The sequence below is a fragment of the Corvus brachyrhynchos genome, unplaced genomic scaffold, assembly GCF_000691975.1.
Source record: "Corvus brachyrhynchos isolate BGI_N302 unplaced genomic scaffold, ASM69197v1 scaffold136, whole genome shotgun sequence".
NCBI lineage: Eukaryota > Metazoa > Chordata > Aves > Passeriformes > Corvidae > Corvus > Corvus brachyrhynchos.
The window spans coordinates 9,204,401-9,221,043 of record NW_008239080.1 but is presented as its reverse complement, the minus strand read 5'-3'; the positions used below and the strand labels follow the sequence as shown (position 1 = coordinate 9,221,043).

The following is a 16,643-nucleotide window of genomic DNA, read 5'->3' as shown; positions in this document are numbered from 1 at the left end:
GATGACATGGATACATTATCATGAGATCAAATAGCAGAAGGAGAATGACAGCTGTAAAAAAGCACTATTGAGATATGTCCCCAAAGTGAACAGACTTCTGAAAACTACCTGATAGGACAGAAAAGGAAAGGTTTACTTATGAGCAGATAGAATACCTTGTCTTTCATTATGAGTTCATCCACTGAGGACTGTAATTTATTCTGTGCTTGAAGCGGAATGCTCACTTGGACAGCATCTGTAAATGACAGTGTTGCTAACCTACAGCTGTTTGTGCACCACCAAAGGTTATGATTTGAATGAAACGTCAGTACCTTGGAGGGGAAGTATCTTCCAATATGGCTTCATCATTTGCAGAAGTCACCCTCTCTTCTTCATATTGAGTACAAGCAAACTGAAGAGCACAAAACCAACTTTGCTTTCTTTTCTGTCCAACTGTTCATAAAATTAATGAAGCTAATGGGAAGGAAGAAGGAGCTAGTCTTTGGGCTGACAAAAAAAAGTCTGCAAGGTCTTAGTATTAAACCTCAGATGTCTAGATGTCTGGAACTTATAGCAAACCACAGAATTTCTGTGTCACTACAGCAGTCTTTTTCAGTCCCATTGCACACAAAGCTACCTGATGCCTGGTTTATAGCACCAGCAGTCCCTGTACAATACCAAACAAAAAATCGGAAAAAATTATGTCTTTAATTTCATTTACTTCAGTTATTTCCCAGTGAGTATGGTATCAACCACTTCATTTAAAGACTGTGAAATGTCCCAGATGGGTTTTTGGTGGAGGAAGTGAAGGGGTAGAATTCGGCAGTATTCATCAGATCAAAAAGGTAGTTTTACCGTCTTGTCTGTACCAATAGCAGTGAAGATCAATAGGTGTTGGAGCCACTGAGTCAAGAGAGCAAAGACTAGCACATGATATAAAGAAGACTGTGAACTCACAGAAGGAAGCAGTACGCAATGAATTCCAAAAAAAAGACAAAGGTTTCATACCTTTCATTCCATATACCTGATTTATGGGTCTTTATATAGCCACTCTGAACTCCAAACTCTTCAGTTGTAAATAAATACACACACGCATATGTATAGATATGAGTGTATTTTTTTCCAACTAGAGCATAGCATTAGTATGCAACAAAACCTAGCACAACCAGACTGGTGATCTTATGTCTCTCATAGAATTAATAGGTATGACTGGTCATGAGGAAATACACCATGACCAGATTGTTTTCAGAACTATATGTACACCATAAAACTCTAGATTCTACTTTTGTAGGTGCTGGGTTGCATGACAATTAACTGTAGGCATCTATTGGAGCAACATAAGTCTACAGATATGTTTAAGGGAAGATGTTGCTCTTCAGAATGCCTTCCAGCCCTGTTCTCTGAAGTGACTTTTGACATAACACAAAATCATAGACCCATAGAATGATTGAGGATGGAAAGCATCTCTGAAGGTGTCAGAGACTGAAAATAGTTCATGCCCAAAAAGTTGATATAAAGTTTTTACTCATTTATACAGAAGCTACAACCAAAGAACTGGGACTTTGAACTGCTGATTAGATAAAGAGAAACCCATTGTTCGATCATCCCCAGCTGAGTTTGGGGTAGGGGGGAGAGCACAGCTCACAGAAGCCAGGTTTAACACAGATCCCCCCCCCCCCCGGGCACATCCACGGGACTTTCACGTGAGAGGCTTGGCCCCACAGGGCTGCACGTGATGCAACAGACCCAGAGTCTTTGTAAGAGACTGCCCACCCTGCTCCCCCAGGGGGATATGCCTGCACATTGCTACCTGGCTCGAGGAGGTGTCAACCAATCGGATTCTGTGCTTTACGGGGGGTCCTGCACTACCAAAAAGACCATCTGGAGAGGATCAACGAACATCCTTGGGTTCCACGGAGTGGGGATATTTTTCCTATTCTGTCCCTGTCATTCTTTCTGTCCCCCCCACCTATTTTCTACTTCTTTCCTTTTTTTTCTCTCTCTCTCTCCCTCTCATCAAATAAAACCTTTACTATTGTCACTGGCATATGGTCTCATTTGCACACTCATTCGGGCAGAGGCATTTCTAAGAACCTTAATAACTGGATCTCAACAGAAGGTAATCCAGTCCAAACCACTGCTCAGAGGAGGGACAATTATGGTAGGCTCCTGGAATGGCATCCAGTTAGTTTTTTTACTGTCTCCAAGGAGGGAGACTCCACAGAGTAATTGAGCAACCCATTCCAGTGTTTAAATACAATTTTTGCCCATTCACTGTTGTCCTGAATCAATGTAGCACTGAGAAGACTCTGTCTATGTCTTGATTATTGCTTCTCATTGGGTATTTTTACACATCAATAAGATTCCCTCAAGCCTTTTTTCCTCCACCTAAACATTCCCATGTCTCTCAGGATCTCTTTGTATGAGAGATGCTCCTGCCCCTTTACAGCGTTCATGGTCCTTAACTGGACTCTGGCGAGTCCATGTCTCTCTTGTAGAGTGGAACCTGGAACTGGTCCCATGACTCCTGAGGATTACAGTGGTGCTGAGTAGAGGTGAAGAATTACCTTCCTCAAACTGCAGCACTGGATGCAGCACTGGAACATCCCCTAATGGACACAGGGATTTTGCAGTCTGCATGTCATCAGAACAGACCCCTCTGGTGATGCCAGAAAATGGGAAATATTCCAGAGCTCCTCAATGCCTCATCCACCAAATGTCTTACCTTCCTCTGAGGAGAGAATGTCTGTCCTAAGCTTAGGCTAATTGAATTGCAGCTAAACAATGTCTAAAATAGACTAGTCAGTAGTTCTCTGGCCCATTTGAAACAGGTCATGATGGAAAGATTAAAATCACATATATTTTTTACCTAAGAAATTAATTTCTGTTATTATTTTTAATTAATAATGTTCATTGTGCTTTTTATGATAATGCTGTATTCAGCATATTCCTTTCAACACTTTTGTATTCTTTTTAGAAACACACTTTGAAACAATTAATTGTGAATATTTGTGATGTCATGTCACTTGCATAGTTCCACATTCTCAGTTGAATATGCATTGCAATTTTTGAGGAAAACAAAATAACAAGAAAAAAAAAAGAAGCTAGTACAATTACACATGACTTAAATTTCTATACTTTATAATGAACAGATTGGAGTTTAAACTCAATTTACATAATAATTCTTTGTGATGAAAGAGGATTTGCTTCAAATATTTAGATCACTTCAAAATTATGTTATTTAGATTGGGTTTGGTTGGTTTGGTACAGAAATATACAAAACCAAAAATGTTCTCTCATGTGCAGGATTCAAAGACAGAAAAGCTATGTTTTTATTACCTAGACTTCACATCTAAAGGCATTAGGTTACAAAGAATTTATGTCCAAGACCTTGGACTGCTTGTATTTCAAAGTTGTGAGCTTGAATACTCTATGTGAGTCAGAATGATGGGATTTACAGGTAGCATTCACCCACCTGTAACCACAAGTTCAAATTGTACTTCTGCAGTGCAAGTAAAGTAAGGCATGACTGCTCCCAGAGCTGACATATTGACAGATACAGCAACAGAAACTTTGATATTTCCATTAGGTCTTAAATTACACATTCAGTAATGAAAGCAATGTGTTAGCACTTCTAAATGTTCACAAAGCCATGCACCATTACCACTTTCCCTAGCACAATTGCTTCCGAAACTTTTCAAATCTCACACACCCCTCACAGGAACACAAGACTCTTGCCTTCAAAACAATTTGAGCAATGTTATCTAATACACAACCTCAAAAACAAGTCTAAGAAGCAAACCTTTTTGAGGATAGGAAAATGATGGTTGCAGGTGCGGGCAGTATTCCTATATTTTGGGGGAAATTAAAATTTTGTTTGAAAAACTCTGAAATTATACATACAATCACCTCAAGTCTCTGAGATAATTACACACAAAGTAACTATTGATGTTGGTTCACATTAGTTTCTGTTCCTCACTGTGTCACAATGAGGATAAGTTATTCTTCTTAGTTTCAGGCTAGAACAAGCTTCCTAAAACAACTCTCTATGGTGAAGTGAAACACAAATTTTGAATAGGGTTTACTTCTACTTGGCATGCAAGAACTATGGAAATCAGAAATTAAGGATGTGGGAAAAAAGCACCATGTTATGTTCAAAAGTTCATTAATCTTTCAATTTAAATAAGACATTAAACTATAAATATTCCATATAAATTCTTTCATTTAAACATAACTTGATATTTGCTCAAGTATCAGCTATGTATAAAATAAAGGAAGAAGCTTGATGGAGAGGAAACTCACAGACACTGGACATCAACATAATTTTAAACTAGGATCCAGTCCTTCAAAAAGGAATTATAGTGCAAATAACTGATTGCAATTAAACTTGAGATTTGGTTCTTTTTTGGAAAACATTTTAGGAAAACATATTTTGCACAAAACAGGTGTAAATATCTAATTCAGGATTGCGTGAGTGAGGATTTTGTGACTGAGGACTGTGCATTTTATACGTGTTGTACAAAAGAACAATGGGATTTAGCTGTTGGTTAATGTTGGTGAGGCCTGCTAATGGCACCTGAAATCTGTAAAGATGCATATTTCCATGCTATTTTGATGAAATAGATGGGATGCAATAATCAATTATTTTGCCTACATAGTAACTTTAAAGAAATAAATCAAAATTCAACTAGGTCCTTTATATTGCCTCTAGAACAAAAAGTATTCACCTTGTTTAAAAGATAAATTCTGTCTTCCTGGTCTTAGAATATAGTTAGATTTTGTTGGCACAAAAACTAGGTGGAACTAACAGTTACAGGAAAACATAATTAGTTAAGTATATTCATTTTAAAAACTGTTCTAGATGAGTTTTTTCTAAATCTAGTATTATCTCTCTTGACAACAAGTTTCTAACATATTTTTAAAACAGCACTTCAAAATATTTAATTTGTCCTGTTCCAAAATATTACTTTCCTAGGAAGATCAGTAAGTTTCTGAAGATGAAATACAGATTGTGGTTCATTCTCTTGACATTGGCATATAAATCTTATAAATAGAGAAAAATAAAAAGGCCTGCATAAAAGACAGTAAATCAAGTAGCATGATATTTCTACATTACAAGGCATGTCTCAAAATGCAACATAAAAATAAAGGAATTTCTATTGCAGAGAAATATTAAATTTATATAAATATAGTCAAAAAGTTATCAGAATTAATTTCTTGAAGTGGTTGGGAAGCTGACATTGTAATATTTGTATCTTGTCAAAAAATGCCTAGATTAATTTAGGGTGTCAGCCAGGTGCAAACCTGTTGCTAGTAACAGAAAAGAATCTGTTTCATGGAAAAGTTTGATGCAAAGTAAACTGTCTTGTGAGGACAAAAACACCAGTGTTCATACAAAAACTTAGTATTCAAAGCAAGTTTAAGATCTCTACATATATGACTCATCTACTTCAACATAAGTAAAAATCAGAAAGATGCAAGCATATATTAAGTATTTCACAGCAACCCCTTTCTTTTAAAACTTCCCCAAAATGAAGTTTTATTCCTTATTACTGAAAAAAATGACAGAATAAATCTGAAGGTGAAATATTTCTGCTACCAAATTTAGTAACTTTATATAGTGTCTATATAACAAAGCAGAGAGCACATGAAGAACTAAAAGAACAAGAAATTGAAACTCATGGAGTGTGAGTAAAAATAATTAAAAGTAAAGAGAGCATAAAGAAATCTGTGCTCTAAAGATTTCTACAATTGAAAGGGTTTTCTATATCATCTGTGGTGATTAGTATATGCTGCAAAGTTTGTACAGTACATATTGTATTTTCATCAGTTGCAGTATTTAATGAAAATGTTGTTCTATGCAATACCATTTAGTTAGTGTAGGTAGTTAGAGAAAACCTGAAAGAAAATGCAGCAGGTGCACTAAATATTAGACATTTCTGGATTTTTGTTGATTAATGATTCAGTTTAATATGACCTTTAAAATCATCTTTGCTTATGGGTAAAAATTGTACTTGTTTGAGATTTGTGAGAAATAGGGCAATGGATTCAACATACTACTATTTAATTCACCTGCAGGCAAAAAAAAAAAAAAGGTGATGCTATAACTAAAGATCAGAAATTCCTTTTTAACAAGGAATAGTCTTTTAAAGTCTCATTTCTTCTGAATGTTCCCTAGTTCACAAGTGGGTTTTTTTAGCAATAGATTAGCTTAATATTTTTGAAAGAAATTCCTAAAACCCTTCCAGATATTTCTCTTTTCTACTCTCAGACTCAGGTTCTAATTTGGTTTTCTGATTTCCAGCTATACAAGCATGATCCTTGCTAAAACAGCTTATCTTCAGGACAAGAGAGTGATCTTTGGTGCTGTTTTATTTATTAGCACAGGTCAAGCCTTTCGTTTTACTTTCAGTAACTATCTGGAGCGTATCACACATGAGGAGAGGTCAGGAGAACTTAGGAGCCTTAAAGAAGTTTAAAGGGAGATCACTCCACTATCTACCAAGCCAGACTTTCATCACAATGGAAGGATAAGAAGCAACAGACATGTTGGAATATGGGAAATTTTGATCAGATATGAGGACTGGCCTTGCTTTAAGGGGGAGTTTGGCCTCTTGAATATCCTTGAACCTACATGAATCTGTCATTCTGTGGATTAACATACATACATCCTGTATGGATATGGACAGATGTTCACCTGAAAATAAACTTCTAAAAGAAATTAAGTAAGTAAAAGCCCAATGATACCTTTCTCAGGAAAGGTTTAAATTTTTAGCAAATTATACTAATTTCTTGAGTCTTGCACAAACCTTTTGACAACGACTGGAATACTAGCAACAGCAGTATTGTGGAAATTTCCTGAAAATAAATGATTCATTGAAATAAAAACATGACTAAAAGAAAAGTAAGCAAGACTATAGGGGAACTAGATTTTTCTTTTCATTCAATTTCTCATTCCATTCCTGGCTTTAAATAAGGAATAAACTTTAAAACCAGTTATAATTGAGATACTCAGACAGGGGTTGCAGGAGGTGCAAATAGGACAATAAGCCATTTACTATAGACTACTTGATGGACCTCCCCCAAGGATAACTTTAGATTAACAATTTTTTTAGGACAAGTAGAAGAAATTTTCATTAAACGCAATTTACTAAAATCAAAAAGTATTGTTAAAAGTAGAAAAACTTTATCTGCTTTATAAAGGCTATTTTTTAGCACATAAAAATTTGTTTACTTCCTTACTACCGGCATATGTGCTTTCTTGCTACTATGTGAGTTCCCAGGGAGAAGGAAAAATGTTTGGATTTTAAAAAAAATGAAAAGTAAATGTGCATGTATGTGTATGCTAGGAGGACAGAACAAGAGAGCATGAGTGCACACGCATAAATGCTTTCTTTGAATGAAAGTTAATAAGTGAATGTCATAACTTGAGCAGGTTATTGATATGAAAAACAATACGGTAGAGACAGTGAGCTTTAAGCAAACTTGAGAAGACACAGTACTGAGCTACTCAGGAAATGAAGGGCTGTCATATTCTCATCATCGTTTAGACTTAAAAGAAAGTAGAAATAAGAAAGACAAAGCATAAAATCCTGAGAGGCCAAAGGAAGGGTTATTAATACTTTTTTTCTAAGGCAGCATTAAATCAGAATGATGAAACAAATAGATGGATGGATGGATCAACTAATAGATAGGACAAATGTTTTCAGCAAAACATTGCCAGGCACATGAAGGACCGGAAAGTGACTGGAAGTAGTCAGTATGGAGTCACAGTGGGGAAGTCATGCTTGATCACCTGTTTATGTCCCAAGCATGATAGCTGCAGTGCACTAAGCCTGTCACATTACAGCAGTAGTTAAAACCAACAAACAAACCCCTGAAATAGATGAAACAGTTCATCTTGCCTTTACCTTCCTCATATGCAAATCCTTGCCAACCTACCTGACTCCACTTTTGTTTATTCTTCACCCTTGCCTAACCATATCAAGCTCTGAAATCCCCTCCCAACCATTCATATACATCTCCCACCTTAACCAGACTTTGCTGTTCCCTGAAATGAAAAGTCACAAGAAGAATCCTTGTGAATTACATATTTTATTCATCAAGTCATAGAAAACTGGAGAATGAGTTACAGAGAAAGCAGAGAGAAAAAGAAGGGGATTAAGAGGGTGTGATGGATAATATTCAGAAAACAAACAAAATCCAGTTATCGTGTACCAGAAAAAGGATAGCTGGAGCTGGAAGGGGGAGGGAGGGAAGGGGAAGTGAACTCCTATTTGTTAATTTCATTTTTTCAGCAATGTAAAGATAATCAGCATAAACCTGGCTGTTTCGAGGGATCCCCAGTCTCTCTCAGGGATTCAGGAGCTCTAGAAATTTCTTCATCTAACCTTTCCAGACCAAAGGGTTCTTGAACAACCTTGTTCTCACACTTCTTGATGCATTCCTCCACCTTGTCTTCCTTATGACTCTATCAACAAAACCATCAGGACTGACAGTTGACTCCTTACCACAGTTGACCCCTTACCACCTTTTCTGACTATTTTTCTGCTTCCAGAGAGCTCTAAACAGAGCCTCGTCCTTCTGCTCTCTCATAACCACCAAGCCTGACAACCCGTCTCTGCACAGCTTCTCAGGTCAACCCCCTCTTATGACCAAGATGTCTTCTTCAATGTCTCTGTGAAAGAAGCATATCAGACAGAATATGTTAATCCCTCTAATTTTCTTTTCTTTGTTATTGAAAGCCACTCTGTATGAGCAGGGATCCAGAATCTTATCTCAAGTCCATCTGGAAAAGAGCAACTCTTCAGGTTAGTGGAGGAGCTCTATATCAGGTTGCCATACTACTGCCGAGCTGTGGCCTATGAATAATTCAGCCAGGTCTGTTCTCTGTGCCTTCATACACTCTCATATGGATTACTGCTGTAGAAGTGTATCTACATGGAGTCCATAACCGCTGTAACCCAGTATAAGTGCTGTGTCCTGTGGAAACCTTGAGATGAATAACAGAAGACTCTTCCTCCATGTCCTCCTCTTCTGATTCACATTTACTTGTTTCCTTTCCCAAACCTATTTTTCTTACCTAATGACCTAGATAAACAGCCAGCTTCCTCCAGAATGCCAGAGGAAGAACACATCACCAGCCTGCTAAACCACATCTTCACCTTCAGCCTAGATTCCTGAACTGTTAAACTCCGTTTATGTGGATACTATGGGTATGGATAATCAAGAAATAATAAGAGTAAAGTGCAACTAAAGGACCAGTAGAACTGTGGTAACTTCCAGATGGTCTCCACACTGCCCCAACAGCCTCTAGTCAGATACCACATCTGGTATCTGGAGGTACAACTTATTACATTGATGCCTAGGTTTTAAGTTTTATATTTTCCTGATTCTGTACTACGTGGAGTCTAACTCTGAGGTTTCTCGTAGCTTGCTAATTTCTGCTCACTTGTGCTGGGTAGACATAACAAAACCTCTTCGGGCCTGCTTTCCAAGGTCACCCAGACTGTCCTAGGCCCAAAAAGTATAATCCAAAGAACTTCTAAGGGGGGGGCAGCAGAGGGGAAATTACATCATTGAACTGAATCTTTAATTGGAGAATTAACCCTGCTATGCAAATGAACCAAACCTCTAAAGGTGTGAAGAACTCGTGACCTGTCATCCATCTTGGGGTCCATTTCTTGCAATAGCCTCTGGCTCCCCAGGGGTACCTTTGAAGGCCTTTCAAATAAATACCTATTTTATTCTTTTACTCCTGTCCGGTCTCTGTGTCTAGGAGGCCTCTTAAGGCATCAACCCCACTTCAACACTATCTTAGAGTGTCTCAGCTGGCCATGTTTGGGGTTTGGATTTATCTAGAGCTGTTTTAGAATTAGCAGCTTCTCACCTAACTTTTAACTAAACTTGATCTATCATGATCTTCTGCTAGGTATGTCAAAACCTTCAGTCTGCTGGACACATTCTGCCCATGCTTATTATACACGAAAGGAGAAGGTTTCTCATCTAAGGTGGAGCATCTATTCTATTTTAGTTACAGTTGCCAAGTCAGGTGGTTATTACCCTTTATAGAAGGATAAAAATAGAGCTCATTTGATGAGCATTTTTGGTGAGCAATTCAGCATTTAGAGGCTCTCGAATATGTAAGACTGTATTTATACTAGAAAATATGGCAGTGTCAGAGAATGTTCCTGAGCATGGGAGCGTGTTCTTTTATACTGCATTTCTGTGTAATCTTTTCCTTTAAGGAAATTTTCCTTGTGATTTTTCACAGCATGGGCAAACTCAAATTTTTGGTACACTAAGAGTCAAAGAGGTCTATAGTTTCTATTTGACATTAATTTCCTAAATTAAAAATTTAAATCCTCAAAACTCTTTGTTTTGAGGGTGTTTTGATATTCAATCTAACCATTGTTTCTTCCTGTGTAGACAACCAGGCACACAATTTTATTCTTCATGCTAATTTACCCACATCATGGTTAAAAGGATTCTTCCTCCTTACATATTTTGTCTGCAAGGCACAATCCAAAAGGAATTATTCAAAATTTTTACTATGTCAAATACTGCACTGCAGGGAGAAAAAGGTATTGATAATTTCCCAGGACCTGCTTTTAACAGCTGAGTGCTTGTAGCAATCTTAGTTATGATTAACAACTCTGTGTTTCTCCTTAGGCTAAAGAAGATTTTACCTCTGATCCTAAATGCCTAATTTGACTTTAACCAGTACACTCTTGGGTGTAAAGGGGAACAGGAACACTAACTAACTCTCCACTGTGTTTTGGGGCTTCCAGACAAAAAAATAACAAACTGATATGACTAATCTGCCCAGCTTTGAGTTACTTCTGTCATGAATCCTAGTGAAAAGATGTATGTTCCTCAGGCTAAAAGTGAGATGTTTAAGCATTCCTCTTGCCTTAGAATTTCCTAGTGTTTAGTTCAGCTGGCTCTACTCAGCTTGCTGGACTCTGTGGCACTTACATGCAAAATCTTAACCTTTCTCATTTTTTCATGACCTGTGGGTACATAGCTTGTTGCTGAAGCTTCTGCCAAGCAACAAACGCACTTGGAAGTTAAATACTGAAAAACTGCGCCCAAATTCCCGGGTGGATTAGGCTCCAAGCTTATTCGCATTTCTATAAACTTACTACATATATCTGTAATTTAGCATAATTATATTTTTAGATAAATATATGTATAACTGCTTAGGAGGATCTTCTACTTCCTGGTATTATATATAATAAAATCCTGATAACTAATCACTAGGCATATGGCAACCATTTTTAATGTTTTTTTTTTTAAATGTCCATAGTGAGGTTCAGACTACAATCCTTTGCTCTTTGGTGGAAACCATTTTGTGTTTGAAACTGTCATCAGTAAGGTTTTGAAACTGTAATACTGCTTTACTCTAAAAAATAAAGGCCTTTGGGTTGAATCCCTAAAGCATATAAGGTGTCCCTGCACATGGCAGGGACTATACGATCTTTAAGGGCCTTATCAACCTAGGCCCTTCTAAGATTCTATTATTCTATGATTGGTTTATTGTTTTCTTTTTGTGCATTACAGATACATGCTTAAAAGCAATTTATTTGACTTATTTAAAGGCAGTATCCTGCATAAGACCTTCTTCTTTCACCTTTCGACCCCAGTTCTCTCAAGCATGTGACATCAAGGTCCTGTGGTTTCAAGTTAGTAATCGTGCTAGAGCAGGCAGCAGAGTATTTAATGTAGTTTATTGGATTTTGAAATTATAAGCAGCTTTAAAAAAAAGCATTTTCCATTTTGAGTAAATCATACCAATTGTTATGCTTTGATACTGTTTATGAACTCACTGCTGCTACAAAGATAGTAGATGCCAGCTGGAAAACAAGTACATTCATTCTTTACACATTCAATTGAGAGTGGCTCTTACATAACTGTATCCTCAACACCCAGAAAAGATCTCTTTTCTATGAATGGTTTCTGTAGAATCTGAAATTAGATATACTATGCTACATTTTCCAATAGATCATAAGGGGAAATAATTTTTAAAAGCTGCCACTGCAATTTGGCAATAGTGAAAAGATCAATAGGTCATTTGTTTAGCATATTTAGACTCCTGTTTGTAGAAGAAGTAAAAATCATGACTCCCTGTCAGATAGAGCCTCAATATCTACACTGATAGTGTTAGTGATTACAGTTTATGGCTTAGTGTGAGAAGGATGGTCAGATCCTTGTGAGAGATGGGAACTTTTAACACCTGTTTATAAGATACCACCAGAAGGACAGATTGTGAAGATGAGAAAGGCAACAAGGACATGCGCATATCCTAGTGTTTTCTAAAAGTGAACCATGCTCATATACTACCACTGTTTCCCAAAGGAATAATGGGTAGAATGTTCTTGAAGACTGACTCTTTGTTAAGCTGTCAACAAGTAAATAAATTCTATTTTTTAAAATATGAATACACACTAAAATATTTTAAGAAGTGTTTAGAATTTCATATATTGATTCTGAAAATACTAATATATATATGTGGCTATCTTTATGTATAAAAGCATTTTAAAAAGCATTTTTATTTCATCTGAAGTATGTACATTTGAAGACCTAGCTCTCAGATGTTAAAATTGGAAATACCTCTGGCTCCACATTATCCGTCAGTTTCATGGATTGGATGCAGGCTTGTGAAAGAATAAACCAGTTATTTTTTTATAAACCCACCAAATAGCTTAAGTCTCATTTTAAAATCTGAATTGGTAACATAATGGGAGGTAAATCCCATCTCACTAGACAGCACCTGAATTTTTTTTCCATTTTACATAATGCTTGGGAACATAAAATGACAAGATTAAGATTCTATTGAAACATTATGTAATGAAAAATCTGTATCTGATATTTAAAAGCATAAAAGGAAATAGAAGGAACAAAGTTGATAAGAATAGGTCACACGATAGATGAAAATCTAAAATTAAATATTTAATTAGAACTCTGATTTTGCTTTCAAGGTAGGTGGCATTGCACAGGCTATATTACAGTCTTTTATGTTTGTTTCTTTTTTTTTCCAAAGAGAATACTGTTTATTTTTAACAGGCCACTTTAATATTAATACAAGTGTAATAGGATCAGAACTGAAAATCAGCTAAAGATGGTAAATTTTACATTATTGGGAAAATTACAATTTTTTTTTTATTGTAAAAACATTTATTTTTAACAATTTACCTACATTAATCAAAAAAGTACAGCATATTTAATAATTTTACAAATTCTTCATAAAAAATATATCTCTGTACAAAAAGTTCTTTTGCACCTACTTCATGTCACAGCAGCATGTAGTGAAATGGCAGAATGGAATAGTGGGAATGAAAATTAGATTGACTTGATCATAATGTCGGCGTTCTCCCCAGTTCCCCCGCCCTCACCCTCCCACCTTTTTTTTTTTTTATTTTTTTAATAACGGCTTTTTTTGTTTACAAAATATTTTACACAAGAAAAAAAATTATTGCAGCTAGCCTGGAGAAAGGCAAGATGTGTGATACAAGCAGCAGTTTTTAACAGCTTTGAAGCACATAACCTGTTTTTTAAAAAAAATATAGAGCATGTATTATTAGCCTGTCATAATGATCTGGTCAACGCTGGGGGAAAAGTCTTCTGCATATAATCTCAAAAAAAAGATTTCCTGGCTGCCATTACCCAGCCACTGCACAACATCTTTAGAGTCTCACTCCGTAGAAGCACCATATATAAGTGCAGGCATACACAGTCCTCTGTATAATAACGTCAGGAGAAGGAGATCCAACCTGAACAGAAGACTCAAACATAGCAGAGAAGGAGAGGAATTTGAAAGGCGTGGACAGAACTGATTAAGCTACAATACTTTTGTTTTACTTGGGTTCCAACATGAAGCTCCTGTTTAATCAACACTAAAAGCAAACTTCTTAGGATAATTTGTCAGTGTGTTCCTTTTGAGTGTCCCTGATCAAAGAACACTCACTCAGGATAAGCAGTCATTACATTACCTCCCAAAACGAACCACTGAATAATGGATTCACGGAATCTGGGCTCTCTAATACAAAAGATCAAATCATTTAACTATTCTCTTTTATCCTCCAACACATTCCTTGGTGGTCATAGTGAGATAGGGCACTGAAGAATACACTGTAATGAGAGGAGTAGAAAACATCAATAATAGCTAGGTATTTTGTTTTCAAAACTCCATTTTTTTTTCTGCCATTGCTACTACAGAAGGATTTTTAATACAATAATGTCAATTTTGAACACCTGTCAGAAACTCAACTCAGAAAACAGCTTCCCTCCCTAGCCCACTCTTCCTACAAAAGCTCTTCATTTGCCAAGCAACTTCCTCTATGTGGGAGAAGATCAAGACAACAACTTTAATCTGATGACTGTTATTTCTCAGGAAACATGAAGGGCTCTGAGATGGGACAGATAAATGAAACTTACTGCACAATAACTTCAGAAACAAACAAAAAAGAAAGCCAAAAACTACTAACAAAATGAACAAGGAACTGACTGGAAAGGATTATTTATTAAATTTTCTTCAGAGTTTCTTGCTCATATGAAGAATGTAACAGCTGGAGGCCCTACAATACTGTATTATATTGCTGGTATTTTTCATCTAACAGATGTAGTTGTTAAGCTGACCATTACCTTCGAAATTTTCATTGTGTTCTGCAACATTAGCTGAAAAACCTGTTACTGGGCTTATTTTACCTTTTTGTTTTGTGTATAACAGCCAGACCTACACACATATGGAGTTCAGAAAAACTTTTCAACAGGCATTGATAGCAACTGGACATTAGCATATTTTGAAATTCAGAAAATTAAAACAAAACAACAGCATCAAAAAAACCAGCCCTAAATTAGAAGAAAAGCAAAACAACTTTCCTGTGTTTTGAACTCAATGTGTATGTCTAAAACCAGATTTTGCTCCATTATTTACTATCATTTCCCAATTTTAAAACTCAATTTTGTTAATCTGCCCAATGGCATTTTTGTTTGTTCCCATTCAATAATACCTCTAATTTATGCAAATGTTAATGATTACTCAACCTTTATATGTATAAATGTCTCTGTCAAACTGTGTAAGTACAAAAGCAGTAAGTAGTGTGTTTAAAAAATTTTAAAATAAACAGAAAGCAAAGATAGTTGAATATTTCTCTTTGTTCCAAGTAGAAACTGAATGACAACTTGTTATAAACAAGTTGCACTGGATTTATATATGCTACTGTAATGTGGTTTAGTTCCATGTAACATCAGAAAATGATGTCATATTAAAGGAAAAATGGAAAAAAAATGCAAAAGGGAAGACTGTATTATGAGCACAGGCTCACAGGCTTTATGAGCTATCTAAAATAAATTACTATTCACATTTGTACACGGCAAGCAGCAATAGCTGCTAACCCCCCTGCTGTTAAATAGTATGATACTGACAGTGGTGATTGATGACTGATTTCAAAAGAAAACAATAGTGGCAATGAAAATTTCTTAGAAATGGGCTCTTGTTCTGGTTGAAAGTCTCCAGTGACTTGTAATCATGTTTACAATGAAATTTAGTCAAGAATTGACAGAAGAAACATTATCCTCTGTTGCACGAGATTTTAACCTGTGCTAAGCATGGGGCTCAATTTAATATTCCAAGTAAATTTATTGTGGAATGTTTTGCTTGGCAAAGAGTGAGTTAATGTCTATATACAATGGTCAGTGTATAGAAACCCTGTATATTTTCACCAGTATCTTACTCAGTCAGCCATTACACCCTAGTGCAAAAAAATTGTGCATTAACATTTTGCAATATTCACGGCTGATTGGGGAATTGGCAAAACTGCCCTATGAATGAAATACACTGTAAGTTTCCCTAATTTTAGCAAGATTTCAATGGTAAAGCATTTTCAGGTGTATGCAACCTCAAGAAAGGCTGTCTACTCCTTCAAGAGAGCTTTATTTCTTCAGAATATTCCCGGGGATAATCTCTGGTGCTATCATTTGTCACAGTACTCAAAGGATTTATCCAAGTGCCCAGAAGAATGCATTGAAAGGCATCCAGCCGCATACAAATATGAAAGTCTGAGGCATTAAATATGACAAATTGGCATGACTTGGCAGTCTTCCTTAAAGTGTGCCTTGATTTGAAGCAGATGCAGCCAGGCATTTTGATCCAACTTTAAGATGAAAAAATATTCTTTGTCTGATCCCCCGAAGACTGACACGTTTTTACCAGAAAATTTAGCTGCATGTAGGCTGACAGAAGATGTTAAAGATTACAGCAGCAAAGCCAAGAGAAGGGAAACTGGTATATGGCACCAAAGGAATTACTGCTTGTCCATCAGAGGTATGGCTATGAATCAGTCATATTGGGCACTGAAGGCTATACCACTGTACAAACTGTGTTCAGAGTCGTATCAAACCTCACAGCCTTTGCCTCTGTGGGTTTTAAGTTTGTGTCATACATGGGATTTTCAAATGAAGCTTGTCCATTACTGTTTTCGTGTCCAGCATATCCATTGTACTGTACTTTTGGTCTTGTTCTGGGGAAAAAAAAAGACAGGAAATTATCATTAGGAATCCTTAAATAAACATTTGAATGTTTCCACTCCATCAACATACAACAGCAAGTGTCCAGAATATCTTGCACTGCTAGTGGTAGTAACCTTCGGGTAAGCGTCTGCAAG

At 36.4% G+C, this 16,643-nt stretch overlaps 1 protein-coding gene across 1 annotated transcript in view; it reads right to left on the bottom strand.

Moving 5' to 3' along the window:
- Positions 1-12,909: 12,909 nt before the first annotated feature.
- The window catches only part of CSMD1 (CUB and Sushi multiple domains 1), a 1,107,925-nt gene continuing 1,104,191 nt past the window's right edge, over positions 12,910-16,643 (bottom strand). The window contains exon 70 of the mRNA XM_017739215.1: positions 12,910-16,499. Within this exon, the coding sequence (XP_017594704.1) occupies positions 16,340-16,499 (160 nt within the window). The 3' untranslated portion in view covers positions 12,910-16,339. The remainder of the gene's footprint in view (positions 16,500-16,643) is intronic.